We start from the raw sequence: 18,347 nt of genomic DNA, 5'->3' as shown, positions 1-18,347 counted from the left end.
CCAGGGCGGGGGATGTGGGGTGGCAGCTGGGCGTGTGTCACCTCCCCAGCGGAATCGGCCTTTCTAGCACCTGCTAGACACCTCAGCCCTAGCTCAGACCTCCTGCCCTCCCCCCCCTCCCCACCCGCAGAGCAAGGATTGCCGGTGAGGGTGGGGAAGGGTCTCAGTCTGGGAGTCCAGGGCCTAGCATATCCCCTGCCCACAGAGAGCTGCCCCCTCATGTGCACACCCTGATGAATGCCCCAGGGTGTGCACCGCCAGGGTCCCCAGTACACATACGATTGATGCCCTTCGACGGTCCCCCACTTGCACAGCCTGCCCGGTGTCCCCAGAGTTTGGGCACCATCATGTGTCCTTGTGTGTACATCCCACTCCCTCACCCACCTTTTTTTTTTACTTATTTATTTATTTATTTATTTATTTATTTATTTATTTATTTATTTATTTGAGATTGAGAGCCCGGGCACAAGAGAGAGAATGAGCGAGCGGGGGGGAGGGGACGTGTAAGGAGAAGCCGGCTTCCCTCTGAGCAGGGAGCCTTGATCCGGGGACTCAAGAGATCATGACGGGAGCTGAAACGCTTTGCCAGCTGAGCCACCCAGGCGCCCCTCCCCACCCCCCCACCATCTAGTAGTGCGCCTTCCTGCGTGAATTCAACCACATTCCCTGCGAACTACTAAGTCAGGGGGTCTGGGGGTCTGATAGATTCAGCCCCTGAAGTGCTCCCAATGTAGTGGGGAGCACATATGGACACCCCTGGCTGGGGATTAGGAAAGGGTCACAGAAGAGGTGATGTTTGAGCACAGAAAAAGGGCAAATGGAGACCTGGGGAAGGAGTGCTTGGGGTGGAAGCCAGCTGATGAGAGTAGCAGAGGGGTCCCCTCTGGGGCCGGAGTCACCATCTCTGGGTTGAGTGGGCAGAGGATGGGGAGGGGAAGTAGGAAGTTCTTGGGAGATTGAGGAGATGGGCAAAGGGTTTTGTTTGTTTGCTTGCTTTTTTAAAGACAAACTAGTTTTAAGATTTTATTTATTCAGGGCGCCCGGGTGGCTCAGTTGGTTAAGCGACTGCCTTCGGCTCAGGTCATGATCCTGGAGTCCCTGGATGGAGTCCCGCATCGGGCTCCCTGCTCAGCGAGGAGCCTGCTTCTCCCTCTGACCCTCCCCTTCTCATGTACTCTCTCTCATTCTTGCTCTCTCAAATAAATAAATAAAATCTTTAAAAAAAAAAAATACATGCACCCTCTACCCAACCCACCACCGTGTCCAATGTTGCCCCCTCCTCCCCAGCAGTTAGCCTGTAGCCCCTCACCCACTCCAGGAATTCCCTGCCCTCCAGGGGGTGCCCTGAAGTTTTGGCTAAGAGGTCTTAGCCTTATGGAAAGTAGGTGGGGAAGCGCGGCTCTGTTCTTCCGAGGCTTGGAGCCAACATACATGCCCAGTTGCCCACAGCCCCATACACGGACGGAGGATGAACTTGACCCCCAACCCGGTCACATGGGCCCCCGGCCCCAGAGTCTGAGCTACCTGCACTGTCCACCTGAGAACGCTCTCCCCGGACCGCCCTTCTCCTCCATCTGCCTTAACACCTTCCCAGAGCCCCTCGGGCCTCAGTTCTAACAGCACCTTCCTGATGCCAGCCTACGCGAAGCTCCTGTGAACAGGCCCCCGGAGCCCCCATTCTTCTTTATCACAGTGCCTAGCTTGAAATTATTCTGTAATTGCTATGTGATTATTTGATTCAGAGCTGTCAGCCCTATTTCACGGTGAGCTCAGCGAAGGCAGAAGATGGTGTCTGTTTCGTCTCCCGTGCCTGGAACATAGTAGGCACTCGGGAAATACCTGTGACATGCTTGGCACCTGCCATCACACTCAACACACCTTACCGCACACAGATGCGGCTGCAGGCTCAACAGAAGGGCCCGCCGGGAGCAGCCCCGGGTGCCCTGGGCTCAGACACCAGGCCTAAGGACGGAAGAAAGGAGGAGCACAGCGGCCCCAGGACAACAAAGACTGGGCCAGAACCTTGGGGACATAACTGGCCTGGGAGACTTGCAAGACCTGGGACAGAGGGCGGTGGGGTCACATTCTAGGGAGTCTAGCTATCAAGGGATTTCCAGTCCCGCCTGGAACACACACACACACACACACACACACACCCCACCCCACCCCACCCCACCCCACCCCTGGGGGTCTGGGAGGACTTAGGACCGTGTTAGCAAGAAAAGCTGGCGGAGCTAAGCAAGGAGGGCGGGGCTAGGGGAGGGGCAGGCAGGTAGGTGCCTTTCTCCAGGGATCCAGCCGCACTCTGGAAGGTCTCTGCGTAGCCAGGATCGGCTGGAGACGTGTCCTCACTGGCGGCTGCGGAGACCCCAGCGTCTCCCTTCGTGCCTTATTCCTGCCTTCGAAGTTAGCCTTGGACGTCTCTTCCCCCTTCCCAGCGCGGATTCCAGGATCCCTTCCCTCTGGGGCCGATACCTGGAACTTGCCTTGGAAACCAGCCCTAAGTACCTTCCCTAGGGTGCCTGGTGTCTCTCCGCAGGGGCCCTGGTCCTGGGCCATGGCCCACAGGGCAGGCCTGTGGCTGGGGGCTGTGGCCATTCTGCTTTTGCTTGGATTATTCCGGTCCGGACTTGGTGAGTATTTGCGGCGGTCAGAGACTGTGGGGTTTGGGGGGAGGGGTGGTGGACATAGGCCAAGGGTATAACCCTTTTCTGGGCACACCCCTTATCCCTTATCTCGGCTTCCAGCCTCCCTAGCTCTGGGCCTCTCCCTCTCCCTTCAGCTTTGGCCTCCTGGGGGGCGCGGAGTGGGGGTGGGGGACGGTCCTCTGGAGAAGTGGCAGGTGCTAAGGGGTCTGGGAACTCTGGTCTTTCCTGTTTACCCTTCCCTCTTTCTCTCTTCCTCCAGGAGCAGACGGGGATGAAGGTGAGGCTTGTGTGGGGGAGGGGAAAGGAAGGGGACTTGGATTCAGATTCCAACAGAGTGTTTCATGAGCGCCTGACCCTCTCCCCGGTAGGGCCCTCTTACCCGTCCTTATTGCCTTATGTAGATCCTGCCATTAGTCTGTAAGATGGGGACGGTAAGTGGCATTCCCTGGAGAAAGAAACTGAGGTACGGAGAAGTGACTTGCCCAAGAGCATACAGCCGCTGAGAGGCATAGCTGGGATTTTAAACCCACGTCTGAGTCCAGAGGTAACGACCTTGGAGGAAGACCAGCCAAGGCACACCACGCGACTCTGAGTCTGGTTTTCAGTCCCCGCTTCACCGCACCCTGTGTGTTCTTGGCCAGTCCCCTCACCTCAAAAATGAAGTCGGTGATGTTTGTCTCCTGGGGCCCAGTGAGGACTCAGGGAGATAAAGTCCATGAGTGAAAGCCCTCCCGCGGCCCCCCGCGCGTCGCCTGGGCAGTCACTCGCTAGTAGCTATTGTCGGTATTACGAGGAGAGAAGGAGGAGCTTGGCCGGACGCTTTGCTCTGCTCCGAGGAAGGTGACTTTGTGAAGGGCTGCCGGCTCCTGCTCCAAAGGGCCGCAGCCACAGTGGGGGTGAGGCTGTCCCGGAAACCAGAGGCGCAGTGTGGGAGGCCTGTTGTTTGTTCAGCACGCATCCACGACTGCGGCTGTGTGCTCAGCCCCGTGTGCTGGGCACGGGGGACAAGGGGCTCAGCTCCAGGCCCTGTCGGCAGGGAACGCCCGGATTCTGTGCTGTCACAGGCACCAGCACAACAGTTGTGTGAGGGGGCAGCGCTGGGGGACGCGGGGGTGGGGGCGGTGGGGGGCCGGGAGCTCCCAGCATCATCCAACTCAGCCAGCCCCGCGAGGGCCGCTGAAGGAGAGGCCGACGTGTGAATCACCTGCATAGGCAAATAGGTTTGCTGAGCTGAGTAGGGATGAGGAAAGGTGTGCTCGGCAGAGTGACCTGGATAAGCAGAGGTCTAGAGGCAAACAAGTGTGTGACAGGTGTCCGGAGGGATGGCTGGACTAGGTGGCAGTGTCCTGGAAGGTCGGGAATGTATCTTGAGGGCAGAGTGTGGAGCCAGGAAAGGATTTAAGCTGAGGTGTGGCCCGATCAGATTGGTGGTTTATAAAGATCTTCTGACTTGTGAGGAGTGGACGGAATGGAAGGTGGGAGGACCCGAGAGCAAGGAAGCTGGACGAAACCCGAGCTCGGTAACAAGGGTGGTGAGGCGGCAGAACCAGCCGTGCCCGCCGAGCAGTGGGACGGGGACAAACGGGTGGCTGGCTCCCGTGAGCTCACTTCCCAAGCTCCAAACCAGGTCAACAGGGAGCGGCAGGCCTGAGGAGCCCGGTGCGGGGGCCCCAGAAGGGCCTGACTCCCTCCCCTTCCTCCCTGGACAGCCTCCTGTGGTGTGGCCTCCCAAGCACGCATCACCGGGGGTGGTGGCGCAGCGGCCGGCCAGTGGCCCTGGCAGGTCAGCATCACCTACGACGGCACCCACGTGTGTGGCGGTTCCCTCGTGTCTGAGCAGTGGGTGGTCTCAGCTGCTCACTGCTTCCCAAGGTACCAGCCAGGTGGTGGGGTGGGGGGGAGGTGGGGGGAGTCAAAAGTGGGCTAAGGTCAAAGTTCAGGGATCAGCCTAGGCCGGAGGTTGGAGTCCTTGGGTTGGGTCCAGGGGTAGCAATAATTAAGTCCGAAAGGATCAGTCAGGAGTGAAGGCCAGAGGTCACAGGTCACAGGATAAAACTAATACGCAGTCTGGGATCTAAAAGGCCCTTTGCCTGGGACCAGAACCTGGGGGGTGGATGGAACGGGGATCCCCAACAGGGAGCAGGGACCTAGGAGAGGTCTCCTGGGTCCCAGCCTTGGCCCCTCTGCCTGCAGGGAGCACCTCAAGGAAGACTATGAGGTAAAGCTGGGGGCCCACCAGCTGGACTCCTACACCCCTGAGGCCGAGGTCCGCACCGTGGCCCAGGTCATCTCCCACCCCAGCTACCACCAGGAGGGCTCCCAGGGCGACATCGCGCTCCTCCGGCTCGGGAGGCCGGTCTCCTTCTCCCGCTACATCCGGCCCATCTGCCTCCCCGCAGCCAACACCTCCTTCCCCAACGGCTTCCAATGTACTGTCACCGGATGGGGCCACGTGGCGCCCTCAGGTGAGGCGGGCGCTGATGTCTAGAGGCGTGGGGGGGGCGGTGTCTGACTCAGGGGAGGGGGCCGCAGGTGAGCATCTTTTGCTCCCACAGTGAGCCTCCTGGCCCCCCGGCAGCTGCAGCAACTCGAGGTACCACTGATCAGCCGTGAGACGTGTAACTGCCTGTACAACATCGACGCCAAGCCTGATGAGCCCCACTTTATCCAGCAGGACATGGTGTGTGCCGGCTACGTGAAGGGGGGCAAGGATGCCTGCCAGGTGAATGCGGGGTGCGCACTGAGACCAGTGCCTTTTGGCAGATGAGGGCCAGAGGGGCTGGCATGGCTGACCCGAGGCCCGGGGCCCCATCCTGACGGTACTCTATGGCTTTTCTCTTCAGGGTGACTCTGGGGGCCCACTCTCCTGCCCCGCGGGGGGCCTCTGGTACCTGGCAGGCATTGTGAGCTGGGGCGACGCCTGTGGGGCCCCCAACAGGCCTGGCGTGTACACGCTGACCTCCAGCTATGCCTCCTGGATTCACTACCACGTGACAGAGCTCCAGCCTCATGTGGGGCCCCAGCTCCAGGAGTCCCAGCCCGATGGCCATCTCTGTGTCAACCATCAGGCCTTCAGCTCGGCCCCAGCCCGGGGCTTACAGGGGCTCGTCCTTCTGCTGCCACTAGGCCTGACCCTGGGCCTCGTCTGCTAAGCTACTCATCCTGGGAGCCGACCCTGCTTCCTGGACTTCCACACTGCACCCGAGGACAGATGCATGGCCCAGGAGTGGAGCTGGCCCTTCCCTGACATCTTCTGGGCCTGGGGGACTGGTTTGAGTCACTCCTCCCTGCCCGGACCTGCGGGAGCCCAGAGCACCATCCTGACCTTTGAGCCCCCTCTTCTGGGTTCGTTCTTTGGGACTACAGCCCACAGGCAAAGAGTTTACTACCTGTGGTATTGGCTAGAACCTCTGGGCACCTCCACCCGCTGGCTGGGCTCCTATGGAGCCCCTGAGGACCCTTAACGATGAAAATGAGCCCTGGCTCCCCGCTTTGTTTCTAGAAGATTGGGTACCTGCCTAGTTAATTGCTGCTGAAGGGCTGGCTCCAGCACTCTGAGCGCTCCTTCTGCCGGATGAGCCCCATCACTTCACCCTCTGCCTGTCTTCTGAGCTGGGGCTGCCTCCGGGCAGCATATTCTTAAGAACAGAAAAGGCCCCAATCTTGCCCCATCGGCTGCCATGCCCTCCTTGAACCTCGACTCCTAGACTCCGGAGGACTGAGCCCCCACCGGAACTGGGCTTGGGCTTGGGGTGAGGGATAGAAAGAACAAGCAGAAGGAAAATGTTTTGAGCACAACCGGCTGTGTGGGACATGCGACGAAGAACATCAGCTCTTGGCCTCTCCCTCCCACCTCCAAAGTCCAGAACCACTGGCAGAACTTACTTTATTAAAAAAAAAAATGACATAACAGGTCTGTACATATTTACAGGCGGGGGGAGGGGGGCAGGGAGGCACGGGTTCAGCAGCCGGGGCGCAGCCCACTCACTTCTTGGAGAGTTTCACTTGCTTGTGCTTGGGGGGTGCCCACTTGAGACAGACCGAGTCCACTGTGGGGAGAGAGGCATGAGAGGCAGGGCTGGGCCTCTGGGCCCAGGCCAGGTTTCACCTCTAGGTGAGAACAAGGGCATACTGAGTCCTGGGGAGGGGGCAGGGAAACCTGGGAATGAGGAGCCTGCCCCAGGCTTCCGTCCCAGGAGCTGGTCAGACTACTTTGGGATCATGTAACAGTCAAAAGGTAGCTTTGGCTTCCAGTAGATCTTAACACCTACCCCCCGCCACACACACCCTGGGCAGCCCCCCACCTACCTGTTATGGGTGGTTTCTTATACTGGGCACTTTTGAGGTGTTCTTCTACCAGCTTGGGTGTGACACAGATCACGTGCTGGCCCTTCCAGTACTTGACCATGTTGAGGGACTGTAGGGTGCTGATGATGTCATTCTGGGTGATGCTAGTCATCTGGCTGCAGAAAGGGATTAGCACGGATGTTGGGCAGAGTTCCCTTGTGGGGTCGGACTGGGACAGCAAAAGGGGACAAGGACGTGGGATCACGGCCAATCTTAGAAGAGTCCTTCCCTCTTTAAGGGTTCCAGGGCCCTCACCTAAGGTCCTTGATGGATAGTGTGCCCCGGAAGTCTCGCAGAATCTCCAGCAGGACCCAAGACCAGTAGCTGCGGTAGCTGAGCTTGCCCAGGTCAGACAGCGGCTTCTCAGGGGAGCCGACTGTGCTCTCTAGCTTGGAGAGCTCGTAACCTGGGAGCGGTGGAAAGGAGGATTCGGAGGACCCGGCCCCGCCCTGGCGCCCCCCCCCCCCACCGCCATGGCCCCCACCACAGCTGCCCCTTCCTCCGTAGGCCAGGAACCACTCACTGAAAGCAATGAGGAATTTCCCATAACCACGGCGCTGGTAGGGGGGCAGGGTCAGGATGCAGGCCACGTTGTTCCCATCTGGAGACTCCTTCTCCTACAGGGGTGTGTGGTCAGGACCTCTGCGGAGGCTCAGCCCCTTCTGCCGGTCAGAGTCCCCACCCTCCCTCAACCTGGGCTTCCCAATCCAGCACCTTCGAGAAGTAGCCAACGATGTGGGCCCCCTGCCTGTCCACCTCAGTCAAGATGTAAAAGACGAAGGGCTCCACGTCGAAGTACAAGGTCTTGTGGTCCAGGAAAAGCTTGGCGAGCAGACACAGGTTCTGACAGTAAATCTGAGGGGCAGGGGAGGTGGAAGCAGGCTCAGGGAGCGGGTATAACTCCCCACCTAGTTTCACGGAGGCCTGGGCAGCGGCTGCCACCTGCTCTGCAAACACCAGCCTTCAGAGAGCAGCCAATGCCGAGCCGCTGGGATGTGGGGCCCCCCCACCAAGAACAAGAGCACTCAGAACCAAAAGGAGTCTTACAGTCATTTTCCAGATGGACAGGGAAACTAAAAACCAGAGAGCTCGATTAATCAGTGACCACTTCCCCACCCCCCGTGCAAAAAGGTGAGTTGCTTTGTTTTTGTTTTTTTAAGATTTTATTTATTTATTTAGAGAGAGAGAGTGTGTGTGTGCGAATGGGGGGGGAGGGCCAGAGGGAGATGAGAATCCCAAGCCGACTCTGCACTGAGTGCAGGGCTGGATCTCACGACCCCGAGATCATGACCTGAGCCAAAATCAAGGGTCAGACACTCAACCGACTGAGCCACCCAGGTGCCCCAAAGGTGTTTGTTTAGTTATAGCATGGGAACAGGAGTCATGGGCAGAAAAAGCTCTTTTTTTTTTTTTTTTTAAGATTTTATTTTTAAGTAATCTCTACACCCAACATGGGGCTGGAACTCACAACCCCGAGAGCAGGGGTCGCACACTCCACCGACTGAGCCAGCCAGGTGTCCCAATCAGTTACCACTTCTGAGTGCTAAATAGGAGTTCAATCTTCAGGGACATTAACTTTTAGGTTTCCGATCAGGAAAGTGAGGCTCAGAGGAGGTAAGTGGCTGGCGTAAGGTCCCATGGCTGGTGAGTGCTAGCGCAGAATTCAAACTGGTATATGAGTTCTGTCTTATTCATAGCTGTATCCCCAACACCCAGCATGAGGCTAAGCATGAAGCTTGGTGCTTGGTAAATGTTTGCTGAATGGATGAGCTTTGAGCCTGATTCCAAAGCCTGAGCGGTCTGCCCACTTGGCCACACTCTTCTGCTGGGCCTCAGGAGCCTCCTTGCTGTAGGCCCAGACACCTACCCAGGCTAGAGACCAATATCAGCACGGATAATGAGACCTTGACGTTGGCTTCATGGCACAGATCAGGAGACCCTCTGGTTTATGACACCTTTTACATCCACTCTTATTTGACCCGACAATTGTGAAGTCCAGCATTGCTAGCCCATTTTACCTAGGAGGAAACTGAGGTTCTGGGGAGAGGGAGTCCTTGGCTGAGGCTTCAAAGTTAACAGGGTAGAGCTAGAGAGAACACCCATGTCTCCTGCTAGAGCCCTTTCTGCCACCCACCCTGTTCGTGCTCAGAAAGGCAAAGCAGGGGACCCAGGCCAGGCTAAGAGCCAATATTCCCCTTGAGTTATTTACCTCAAGGCTGGCTGAACACAAGGAGGTCACCAATAATAACAAAGGCCTACGTTTACTAAGCACCTGCTTGATGCCAGACACCCGAGTTAAGTACTTGACATTGCTCATTTGTTCCACCAACAATCCTATTAGGTCAACGTAATCATGACTCCTATCTTACAGATGAGGAAACAGGAACAAACAGCGTTAAGTCACTTGTCCACGGTCAGCTAGTCAATGACAGCACGGTTTGAAGCAGGAGCCACTCAGAAGCCTGCCCTCTTGGCCTGACCCTCTACGGTCCCCTTCCCTGGGAAGCAGGGGCATTTGGTCAGAGCTTCCCAGACTGACCAGGCAAAGGCCAGGTGCTCAATGGCAGCAAAGCAAGGCCCCAAATGCCCCACCCTGCCCCGCCAAGGTCCTCCTGCCAGAAACAAGGAACTCCGCGGCCAGAGCTACACAGCTCTCCGGCAGCAAGTCACACAAAGCCGTCCCCTCCCAGGGAAGAAACCTTTCCTTCAGGCAGAAAGAGAAAGCGCTTCTAGAAGCAGCCTCAGGCGTGACAATCTCTACTCTGGGCCAGGACCGCCCCCAACCCAAGCCACCCCGTCAGGAGAAAAGTCTTCAGGGACAGAACAGAAACCGTCCCCAAGGCTGGCGCCCCAGAGCCGGGTGTTTACCGGGCGCCAACCACAGGCCAAGTGCCAGACTAAGCATGACCTCACAGGCCTTTCCCCGGCGGGGGCTCGTCCTCAGGCCGGCCTCTACCCTTCGGCGACAACGAGGATCATCCAGGAGGTGCTTCCCCCCACCTCCCCACGGCACTTCGGCCCCCTACCTCACCTTGTGGTCTTTGCCGTCGACCTCATACACGGAGATGTTGCTCTTGCGATAGATCTCCTTCCCGGGGGGCTGCCGCCACTGACACTGACCCTGGGGGTGGGGGCGGGGAGACAAAGCCTTGAGACCTTGAGGTTTCCTGCTAGGTGCCCCCCCCATCCCACCCCGTGCGGCTTGCAACAGGTCTCCCTTCTGTTTCCCCACCTACAGACCCTGGGCTCCGGACTTCACCTACATCAAGTAAGCCTCCCAACTACCTGAGGAGACAGAGCCTATTTTACAGATGAAGAAACCGAGGCGCAGAGAGGCTAAGGAACTGGCTTGCATATCACCCAGCCAGATGGTCTCAAGTTCAGGCCAGCCTGGCTCTGGAGGACTCTGGCGGGCTCTCATCCATGACACTGGCGGTCCCCAAACCGCACACATCTGCCTCAGGTCACGCCCTTTGGGAAACGCCATGCTGCGCGAGGCTGCGAGCCCCCAGCACCCCACCCCCGGGCCACCCCTGCCAACGCCTCCCATCTGCCCCCACCTTCCAGCCCCATTGCTCAGGGGCCATACTCGCTCCCTCTTTTGCCCCGAGGAACCTGGCACTGGGCTGGCCTCGATAAACATGTAGTGTCTGGGGTGACCTGAGGAGGTGGGAAGGGCGGGGATTACCGTCCCCGTTCCGCAGAAGAGGAAACTGAGGCCTGGAGGAAGGCAGCGAGTTGGCCAAGGTCACGCCAGCCAAGGCAAGGCCAGGCCTAGAACCCGGGTCTCTTGAGCCACGGGCAGCTTTTCCTTGTACCCAACTCCCCTGGAACCTGTCTCTCTTCCCTGTCGCTGCTGCCTTGGCCCCTCGGCCCCCGCGGCCCCTCTCTCACCAGGCCCAGCTGGCCCAGGCTCACCAAGTGGAAGCGGTAGCTCTTCTCGAATTTCATGTACTTGAGGCAATACTCGCAGAGCCACAGCTTGGGCTGTTTCCCGTAGTCTTCGGGGAACGGTGAGAAGTACCACGCATCGATCTCGTAGTTCCCGATGTGGATCTTGTCCACGTACTTCACCTTGGTGATCTGTGGGTAAGGTGGGAGCGCAGGGCAGTGGCTGGCTCCGTCGGGGCGAGGGAAGCCGGCCGAGGGAGCGCCCGCGGGCAGGAGCCCGGCCCCTGCTTACCGCCTCGTGTTCCTTCTCCAAGGCTGCTGTGGTGGGGTCCATCTCTGCATAGGTCTGGGCAAGGACAGAGCCGGGAACAGAGGTGAACAGAAGTGGTGCTCAGGCTGTCCCTCCCCTGCACCGGAGCCCGGTGCTTCCCTCCTGTCTTCCAGACCTCATCCTCCGGATGACAATAATAACCACACGAACAGCTAACTTGTTTGAAGCGGTTTGGAAGCTGGCTGGGCCAAGCTCCTCTCCTGCCTTCCCACCCACCCACACATCCCTGACGCCCAAGTTTGGACCTTTTGCCAGATGAACAGGGCTAGGAGCAGAAGGCCTGCTTCTGGTCCTTGGGCAATACAAAAGGATCAGTCCAGCTCTGCCAAAATTGTCATGAGGCAAATGAAGAATGAATCTTATCTTCCGTGCCCATAGCAGGAACTGGTGCTGGACTCCCCAGCGTGACTGGACCTCTTTCCTGAGCACCAGATCCAGGGAGTTGCCTGCTCCCGAGGTCCCTCCCGCAGCCACATCAGACTCAAGGTGTCCAGGAAGGAACTCAGCCCGTCCTCCCCGCAGACCTATTCATCCTCCTGGGGTCCCCCGTCTCACTGGGGGCATCACCCTCAGTGTAGCTCCTCCTCCTCTCAGCCTGGCATTCAATCAAGGGCCACGGTCTGTCAGTTCTACCTCCCTGATGTCTCTGCAACCGGTCCCTCTCTGGAACTCTCCTCTGTCCAACTCCAAAGAGCCACTGCCACCATCTCAAGTCTGGACCATTAACGACGCCTCCACAGATTCCCAGCCTCCAGTCGCAGCCCCTCCACGTCTACACTCTCAAGGCCCCTCTTTCTGTGGCCTTTGTGCTGTGAGCTTGCAGTTCCCTTTCCTTCGCCGCCAAAAAATGCTTACTCAACCTCGAGCAGAGCGTGAGCCAGGGGAGTGTGAGATGAGGCAGTTTTGGGAGCCATCCATCCTGTGTAATCGTTTTTTACTGTGCTCTTTCCTGTCCTTCAAGGCTTCGCGCCCTGCCCACCCCCTCCCGGAGACCTGACTGAATTCTTCCGACACAACACACCCTCTCCTTTCCAAGTTGGGAACGCACTGGTTAACAATCCCCTCTGACTGCTCCCACTTAGTTTCCCCAATTTTCCCAAGTCCTTAGAAAGCAGAGACTAAAAGTCATGTCACACTCCCAGCACATCCTGTTCCTCAGCCAGACTCTGTAGGAGCAACCAAGCACAGCCTGATAATGGAGAGGGGGCCCAAGAAGGCCTATGACCTACACCAGGGGAGGACAGCAGCCTCGCCCTGCAGTTGAGAAGGGAGGAAGGAGTCAGCATTTTACCTAGACCCCCTTCCACAAAGCACTTTGCTTGTCTGGCCTCATGTAACCTTTTCGGCCACCCTGAGATGTAGCCTTTTTATTTTGATTTTACAGAGAAGTAAATAGGGAGAGGTGAGGTCACCTGCCCTCGGGGACTAGCTAGCTGCCATTTATTCCAAGTGCCAAACACTCCACAGGTAGTATTTTCTTTAGTCCTCACAAAGCCCCTGAGACAAGAGTGCTCATTATCCACACTGCACAAAGAGGAAACTGAGGCACAGAGCGGTGAGGTCACAGAACTGGTACCCAGCACCACTGAGCACAGGCCCCTGGCTGGTCTAACTCTGAGCCTAACCCCCGCAAAGATGCGAGAAGAAAGATTTTCCTCCTCATATGCCTCTTTAAAAACCCACTTCCCAACTCACAAAAGACAATCCTCTTCCGCAAATGCGTTAAAGAACTACAAAAACACTACTTTTCTTAAAATGCTGCAATTTATTTAGAATTAAACATTAATGAGGCTCCGAAGAACCTTGCTGATTATTAACTCGCCGATTATCCATCCTTTGATTTTATCACCTCTGGCCCATTGTCATCCACCCTGCTGACTACCAGCTTCGAGGTACATTTTTGAGACTTAAATTTGCCAGTGCAATCTGGTCGAGGAACTAAGAGAAACTTAGACCTGGCCACATGTGACTACGTGAATTCATTAAATTTAACACAAATTTCATTTTTGGCCACACCAAACACATTTCAAGTGCTTGGTCACCACATGTGGTTAGTGGGGCTACTCGATGGAACAGTACAGATATATTTCCACTTATCACAGGAAGGTCAATGGGACACTGCTGCCTTAGACCCTGAGGGGTCTTTCTAGCTTAGGGTATTTCAGTTTTTTTTTTAATCACAAGCCCACAGCAGGAAATGCAATCAGCACTGTAAACCAGCTGACCTGTGTATACACAGTATATGTACCTGTACTTGAAATAAAAGCTTCTCAAAAATAATACTTACCTTTAATAAAGTGCAACGTACTGCGGTATTTCCTATCTTACCCTATTTCTTTTTTTTTAAAGCAGGCTCCACACCCAGCGTGAAGCCCAACGCGGGGCTTGAACTCACGACCCTGAGATCAAGACCTGAGCTGAGATCAAGAGTCAGACACTTGACTGACTGAGCCACCCAAACGCCCCATATTTTTATTTTTTTCTCTCCACCCAACATGGGGCTCAAACTCACACAACCCCGAGATCAAGAGTTGCATGCTCCACCAACTGAGCCAGCCAGGCGCCCCTCTTTCTTTCATTTTTAAATTTAAAAGCCTGTTACAACCCACTGAGCCAATTTGGCTGTGCCCCACAGCTGGAAAAAACATTGCCCCAAAGCACACAATGAGCACTCAGAAAGAAGACATTGCACTGGCTGAAACTAATGAATGTCTAAGTGCTTGAGAACTCAATAAACCCTGGTCTCATCTGCACTCCCCATTTTACAAATCAAGAAACTGAGGCTCAGAGTGGGGGGAAATAACCCCCAGGGGTGGCATGAGTTGGGGAAAAATACCCAGGTTTTGGATCAAGAAGGATCCTTCCAGGTTTTGGATCAAGTGGCCCAAATTTCTAGGACGTGGCAAAGTCATGGTTAAGGGCTGGTGCCCTGAAGTCGGACAATCCAGTTGGCAAATCTAATTCCTAACCGGGTTCTTAAACCTATCTGTTCTTTCCCTGTAAACTGGACATAATAATGAGGCCTACCTCACAAGGTTGCTGTGAAACTTCAGGGAGATCATGTATTAAAATACTTAGCCTATAACTTTGGCTCACAAGCCAATAAATGTTTGCCATTATTATTCTAATTCCAGCCCACCCTTTTACTAGCTGTGTAACCTTGGGCATGTTACCTAACCTCTCTGATCCTGCTTTCCCATCTACAGAAACCATTATCCCCGTGGCATTGAATTGTTAGGAAGGATATGATGAGCTTATATACGTGCAGGACTCAGCACGGTGCTTGGCAGCAGCCAAGTGCCCAATATCACTCATTCTCTTCCTTCCTTTTGGACTTCAATTCTTTGTCTAAGGTGGCACAGCAAATGGGAGACAAAGGAGGCTATTGGTGCAGGAGGCCTAGGTTCCAGTCCCAGCTGTGCCGTTTCCTGTGAGACTGTAGCCAAGTGCTTGCCCTCTCTGAGCCTCACTTTTCTTCTCTGTGAAGAATATTTGACAAAACATAGGTAAAGTCCCTGACACACTGTAGGAGCTTTAGAAATGGGAGCTGCTGTGGTTTGGGCACTGGGACTCAAGGGAGCTGGCAGAGGCAGCTGAGCCTCCTGAGGCCTTGGAGAAGGGGAGGGGGCCCGGACCTTCTGCACGTGGTTGATCTCATCATGCTTGCGCTTTTGGTTGCGAGTGATCTTGCGCTCAGGCTGCTCCGCCAGCTCGCTCAGGTACTTCTCTGAGTTCTTCTGCACAGCATCTTTTACTGTCTTGGTCAGCGCCAGCCGGTTCTTGTCTACCCATTCGTCCAGTCGCCGGTTAACTGTGAGGATGGGCCATGAGAGTGCTGCCCTTCCACCCCTCTCCCCCCCCTCCCAGGCCCGATACCCCCAAGTCACTCACAGCCCACGTAGTGTACATAGAATTCCTCTCGGCCCTCCTGATCATTCACTCGAGACTGAATCACTTCAGCAGAATCTGTGAAAGAAAAAGGCTAGGATCATCAGGAAGGCCGGCAGGGATGGGACAAGAAGGATCCTTCACATCGAGGAGCAGTTTCCTGATTCCAAGGCCATACATAAGCTAACATCACCTGCCTACATCTGCCATTCCATCGATCACTGCCTGTGAAGTGGACCAGGTTGGAGCTGTTACTCTTACTTTGCAGATGAAAAACTGAGACTTACCCAGGCTCACGTATTTGAAAAGTGCTAAGAAGCTAACACTTAACTGGGTTTAAGTCTGGCTTCAAATTCAATGCTTGTTTTATACTCAGTTGTTCATTTGCTCAGGAGTCATGAGGGCTGGCTCTGGGTTTATATATAATCCTAGCTCCCCACTTCCTTTATTTAACTGCAAATTATTTTGGTTGAGCCTCAGTTTCTTCATCTACAAAATAGGGATAATAGTGCGCACCTCAGAGGGAGAGTTAATGCCTCTAAAGCTTTTAGCATAATGCCTGACAACTGGCAGACCATCCAACAAATGAGTAAGGCAATCACTGCGTGTCAGGTCCTATGCTGTGTTATTGCTGGGTAGAGAGGACACTGCAGTGAATCACAAGATGCCCTGCCCTCCAGAAATTCCCACTCTGATAGGAGAAGACGCAGACTGACAATGACAACATAATGTCACATATACCACAGCTGACTGAGGTATGAAGAAAATGTTGCAGGCACATACAGAAGGGAACGACTCACTCTGCCCGAAGGAAATCAGTAATGGCATCACAGGAGTTATGGGATGTTAAAAGGTTGAGTAAGCGCTAGCCAGGTGAACCAGGCAGGAGAAAGGGAAGGGCATTCAAAGCAGCGGGCACAGGCGGCAAAAGGCATATGGTCTTCAGTGGGTACAATGTGGTCTGCTCCGGCAATGGCCTTTGCTAGCAGTGGCTAGAAACCAGAGAGGTCACAAAGATGCACGCCATTCTAAGGAATTTGGGGTTTATTCTGAAGATGAGGGGAGGGGAGGGAAGGAAAAGGGAAGCTCGTTTTTGTGTTTCCGTAGGTCCCCTCCGTTGGCGGTTGTAGAAGAGGGCTGGAAGAGGAAATCGCAGACAAGACACACCAGCAAGGAACCACGGTTTTGTGTGAAAAGGCAATGAAGCCTAAGATTGGACAAGCAAGAAGAATGGGAGCTCTACACAGCATTAGAAGAACTCGGTGACTGTGGCGACTACTGGGGTTACGAGGCGGCGCCCGGGAGAGCCCGAAACTCCGCGTTCTTCCCTCAAGCCCCGCCCCCATGACGCCCAGCCCCTCAGAGAACCCGCCTTCAGACCCCGCCCCCTGGCCTTGGGCCCCGCCCTCACGCCAGGTGCTGTCCGGGCGTCGGCACAGGTACGTTTCTCCAATCTCCACGGTGACTTCCGGCTCGCCGCGCGCCGGGGTCGGGGGAGAGACGCGGCCCGGGGACGGGGCGGTCCCCTCGACCGCCGCATTCTCCCCGGGCCCGGGATCGCTCTCCCCCGCGACCCCTGAAGTCGCCGCCGCAACCGCCGCAGCTGCTCCCTGAGCCGCCATCGCTGTAGTAGAATGACGCCAGAATCCGGCGCCGCGCAGCCCTTTAGTTCCGGGTCAGCGACGCGTGGCGGAGGCCGCTACCGGCTTGAGGGTGGGGTCTGTGATGTGGCAAGAGCTCATTGGTTAGTGCGGCCTTCCAGCGCCACCCCCACCCCCACCCCCGCCGCCCCGGACAAGTTTGACCTTTCTGTGCCGATTGCCGAATTACGGAATTTTTCTTTTTCAGTCTGGAAATATGACTGAACCCCGAGTTGAAAGAGGAGAAAGACTTTCCTGATGTGATGACTCAGCCCAGTCTTTTTAAAGGGCCTGGTACCCGAGGAAGCCAGGATGTGCCACTTACCAGAGGCGCTGCCCCCACTTTACCCGGTACCCGGCGAGCCAGAGCGGCCTCCGTGGCTGCCTGGCATTAGGGCTTTGAGCCTGGAATTAACACCCACCCCCGCGCCGCCCGTTTCCGCCAGACTAACCCAGATCACCCCTTTTATAAAGATTGAGGGAGCTGCCTTCCTTGTTCAGGGTGAGGGAGACAGGACGTCTATGTCCAGGGATAGCGAGTAAGTTGCTCTCGTAGAATGAAACCTTTCTAAAGAAAGGACCAGGTCCGCTACAACAGACATCCCCTAAACAAACTAGTCAAAGGCAGTGGACATATTGGAGAGCGTCTTGGGCTTAGTGAATGAGGAATCCTGGATTCTGACGCTACTCTGGGTAAATTGTGCAAGGGTGTCCATCCTCAGAGCGACCGTAAAGGTTAAATTATACATAACTGTATAATCCATAGAGCTATATAAAGGGTAAGCCATATATTTACCTGTCTCTTCTGTATATAAAATAAGTGTGTTGTACAGTGTCAAACAGGGTAGGTGCTCAATAAACATTCTTTTTGGCCATTCTCTGAATCGTCTTTGACTTATAAATTGGTTACTGGGATTAAAAGCAATTCTAACCGGGTGGAATGCTCAAGGCCTGAGGATGGGGCTCAGGTTTCAGATCAAGAAATAGTGGAGGGCGCCTGGGTGGCTCAGTCGTTAAGCGTCTGCCTTCGGCTCAGGTCATGATCCCAGGGTCCTGGGATGGAGCCCCGCATCGGGCTCCCTAATCCACGGGAAGCCTGCTTCTCCCTCTCCTGCTCCCCTTGCTTGTGTTCCCTCTCTTGCTGTGTCTCTCTCGGTCAAAGAAATAGTGGAGTTCATTGGGGGTGAGGTGATGGCAGTGGGAAGCACTGGTAACTTGGCTTTGGGGAAATTAAAGAATTGGGGGGAGAGTGGACAGTGAATGCCAAGTGTCTGGCTGCATAAGAATCCGAAGAAATAAACAAGTCAGGCAAGAAAAAAAAAATTCCAATGCCCTGGGGCGCCTGCGTAGCGCAATTGGTTAAGCTTTGGACTCTTGGTTTCGGCTCAGGTCATGATCTCAGGGTCATGAGATCGAGCCCCACGTGAGGCTCCATGCTCAGCACGGAATCTGCCTAAGACGGTTTCTCTCTCCCTCTCCCCCTCCTCACCCTCTAAAATAAATCTTAAAAAAAAAAAAATTCCAGGGGCACCTGGGTGGCTCAGTTGTTAAGCGTCTGTCTTCGGCTCGGGTCATGATCCCAGGGTCCTGGGATGGAGCCCT

At 55.6% G+C, this 18,347-nt stretch overlaps 2 protein-coding genes across 3 annotated transcripts; one reads left to right on the top strand and one right to left on the bottom strand.

The window, feature by feature from the left end:
- Positions 1-2,259: 2,259 nt before the first annotated feature.
- Positions 2,260-6,431, top strand: PRSS8 (serine protease 8). The gene is made up of 6 exons (XM_054507600.2): positions 2,260-2,633; positions 2,908-2,925; positions 4,358-4,520; positions 4,842-5,113; positions 5,204-5,370; positions 5,492-6,431. Exons 1-6 carry the CDS (start codon positions 2,558-2,560, stop codon positions 5,798-5,800), a joined length of 1,005 nt encoding a protein of 334 aa, XP_054363575.1. The 5' UTR covers positions 2,260-2,557; the 3' UTR covers positions 5,801-6,431.
- Positions 6,432-6,517: 86 nt separating this feature from the next.
- On the bottom strand, positions 6,518-16,868 carry KAT8 (lysine acetyltransferase 8). 2 transcript variants are annotated; one of them, XM_064593008.1, is made up of 11 exons: positions 16,478-16,868; positions 15,109-15,183; positions 14,853-15,028; positions 11,179-11,232; positions 10,914-11,078; positions 10,027-10,116; positions 7,710-7,850; positions 7,519-7,612; positions 7,251-7,401; positions 6,957-7,111; positions 6,518-6,697 (listed from the first exon to the last, which is right to left on the bottom strand). In XM_064593008.1, exons 1-11 carry the CDS (start codon positions 16,725-16,727, stop codon positions 6,633-6,635), a joined length of 1,416 nt encoding a protein of 471 aa, XP_064449078.1. In that variant the 5' UTR covers positions 16,728-16,868; the 3' UTR covers positions 6,518-6,632. The 2 variants fall into 2 exon arrangements, with proteins under 2 accessions (XP_064449078.1, XP_045731351.1); XM_045875395.2 differs by having other exon boundaries at positions 16,517-16,825.
- Positions 16,869-18,347: the final 1,479 nt, after the last annotated feature.

Source organism: Mirounga angustirostris, unplaced genomic scaffold (assembly GCF_029215605.1).
Source record: "Mirounga angustirostris isolate CCGP_5_RB_7025 unplaced genomic scaffold, mMirAng1.0.hap1 SCAF_5, whole genome shotgun sequence".
NCBI lineage: Eukaryota > Metazoa > Chordata > Mammalia > Carnivora > Phocidae > Mirounga > Mirounga angustirostris.
Note: the sequence above shows the minus strand (reverse complement) of the source record. Positions and strands in the feature narration are given on the sequence as shown.

Excerpts from the sequence above, each read along its gene's own strand:
- PRSS8 (XM_054507600.2), top strand. The coding sequence starts at position 2,558 with ATGGCCCACAGGGCAGGCCTGTGGCTGGGGGCTGTGGCCATTCTGCTT. Across the intron at positions 5,114-5,203 it reads GGGCCACGTGGCGCCCTCAG|TGAGCCTCCTGGCCCCCCGG; the intron begins GTGAGGCGGGCG and ends TTGCTCCCACAG. Across the intron at positions 5,371-5,491 it reads GGGGCAAGGATGCCTGCCAG|GGTGACTCTGGGGGCCCACT; the intron begins GTGAATGCGGGG and ends TTTTCTCTTCAG.
- KAT8 (XM_064593008.1), bottom strand. The coding sequence starts at position 16,727 with ATGGCGGCTCAGGGAGCAGCTGCGGCGGTTGCGGCGGCGACTTCAGGG. Across the intron at positions 11,233-14,852 it reads AGATCAACCACGTGCAGAAG|ACCTATGCAGAGATGGACCC; the intron begins GTCCGGGCCCCC and ends GTCCTTGCCCAG. Across the intron at positions 6,698-6,956 it reads TAAGAAACCACCCATAACAG|TGGACTCGGTCTGTCTCAAG; the intron begins GTAGGTGGGGGG and ends CTCTCCCCACAG.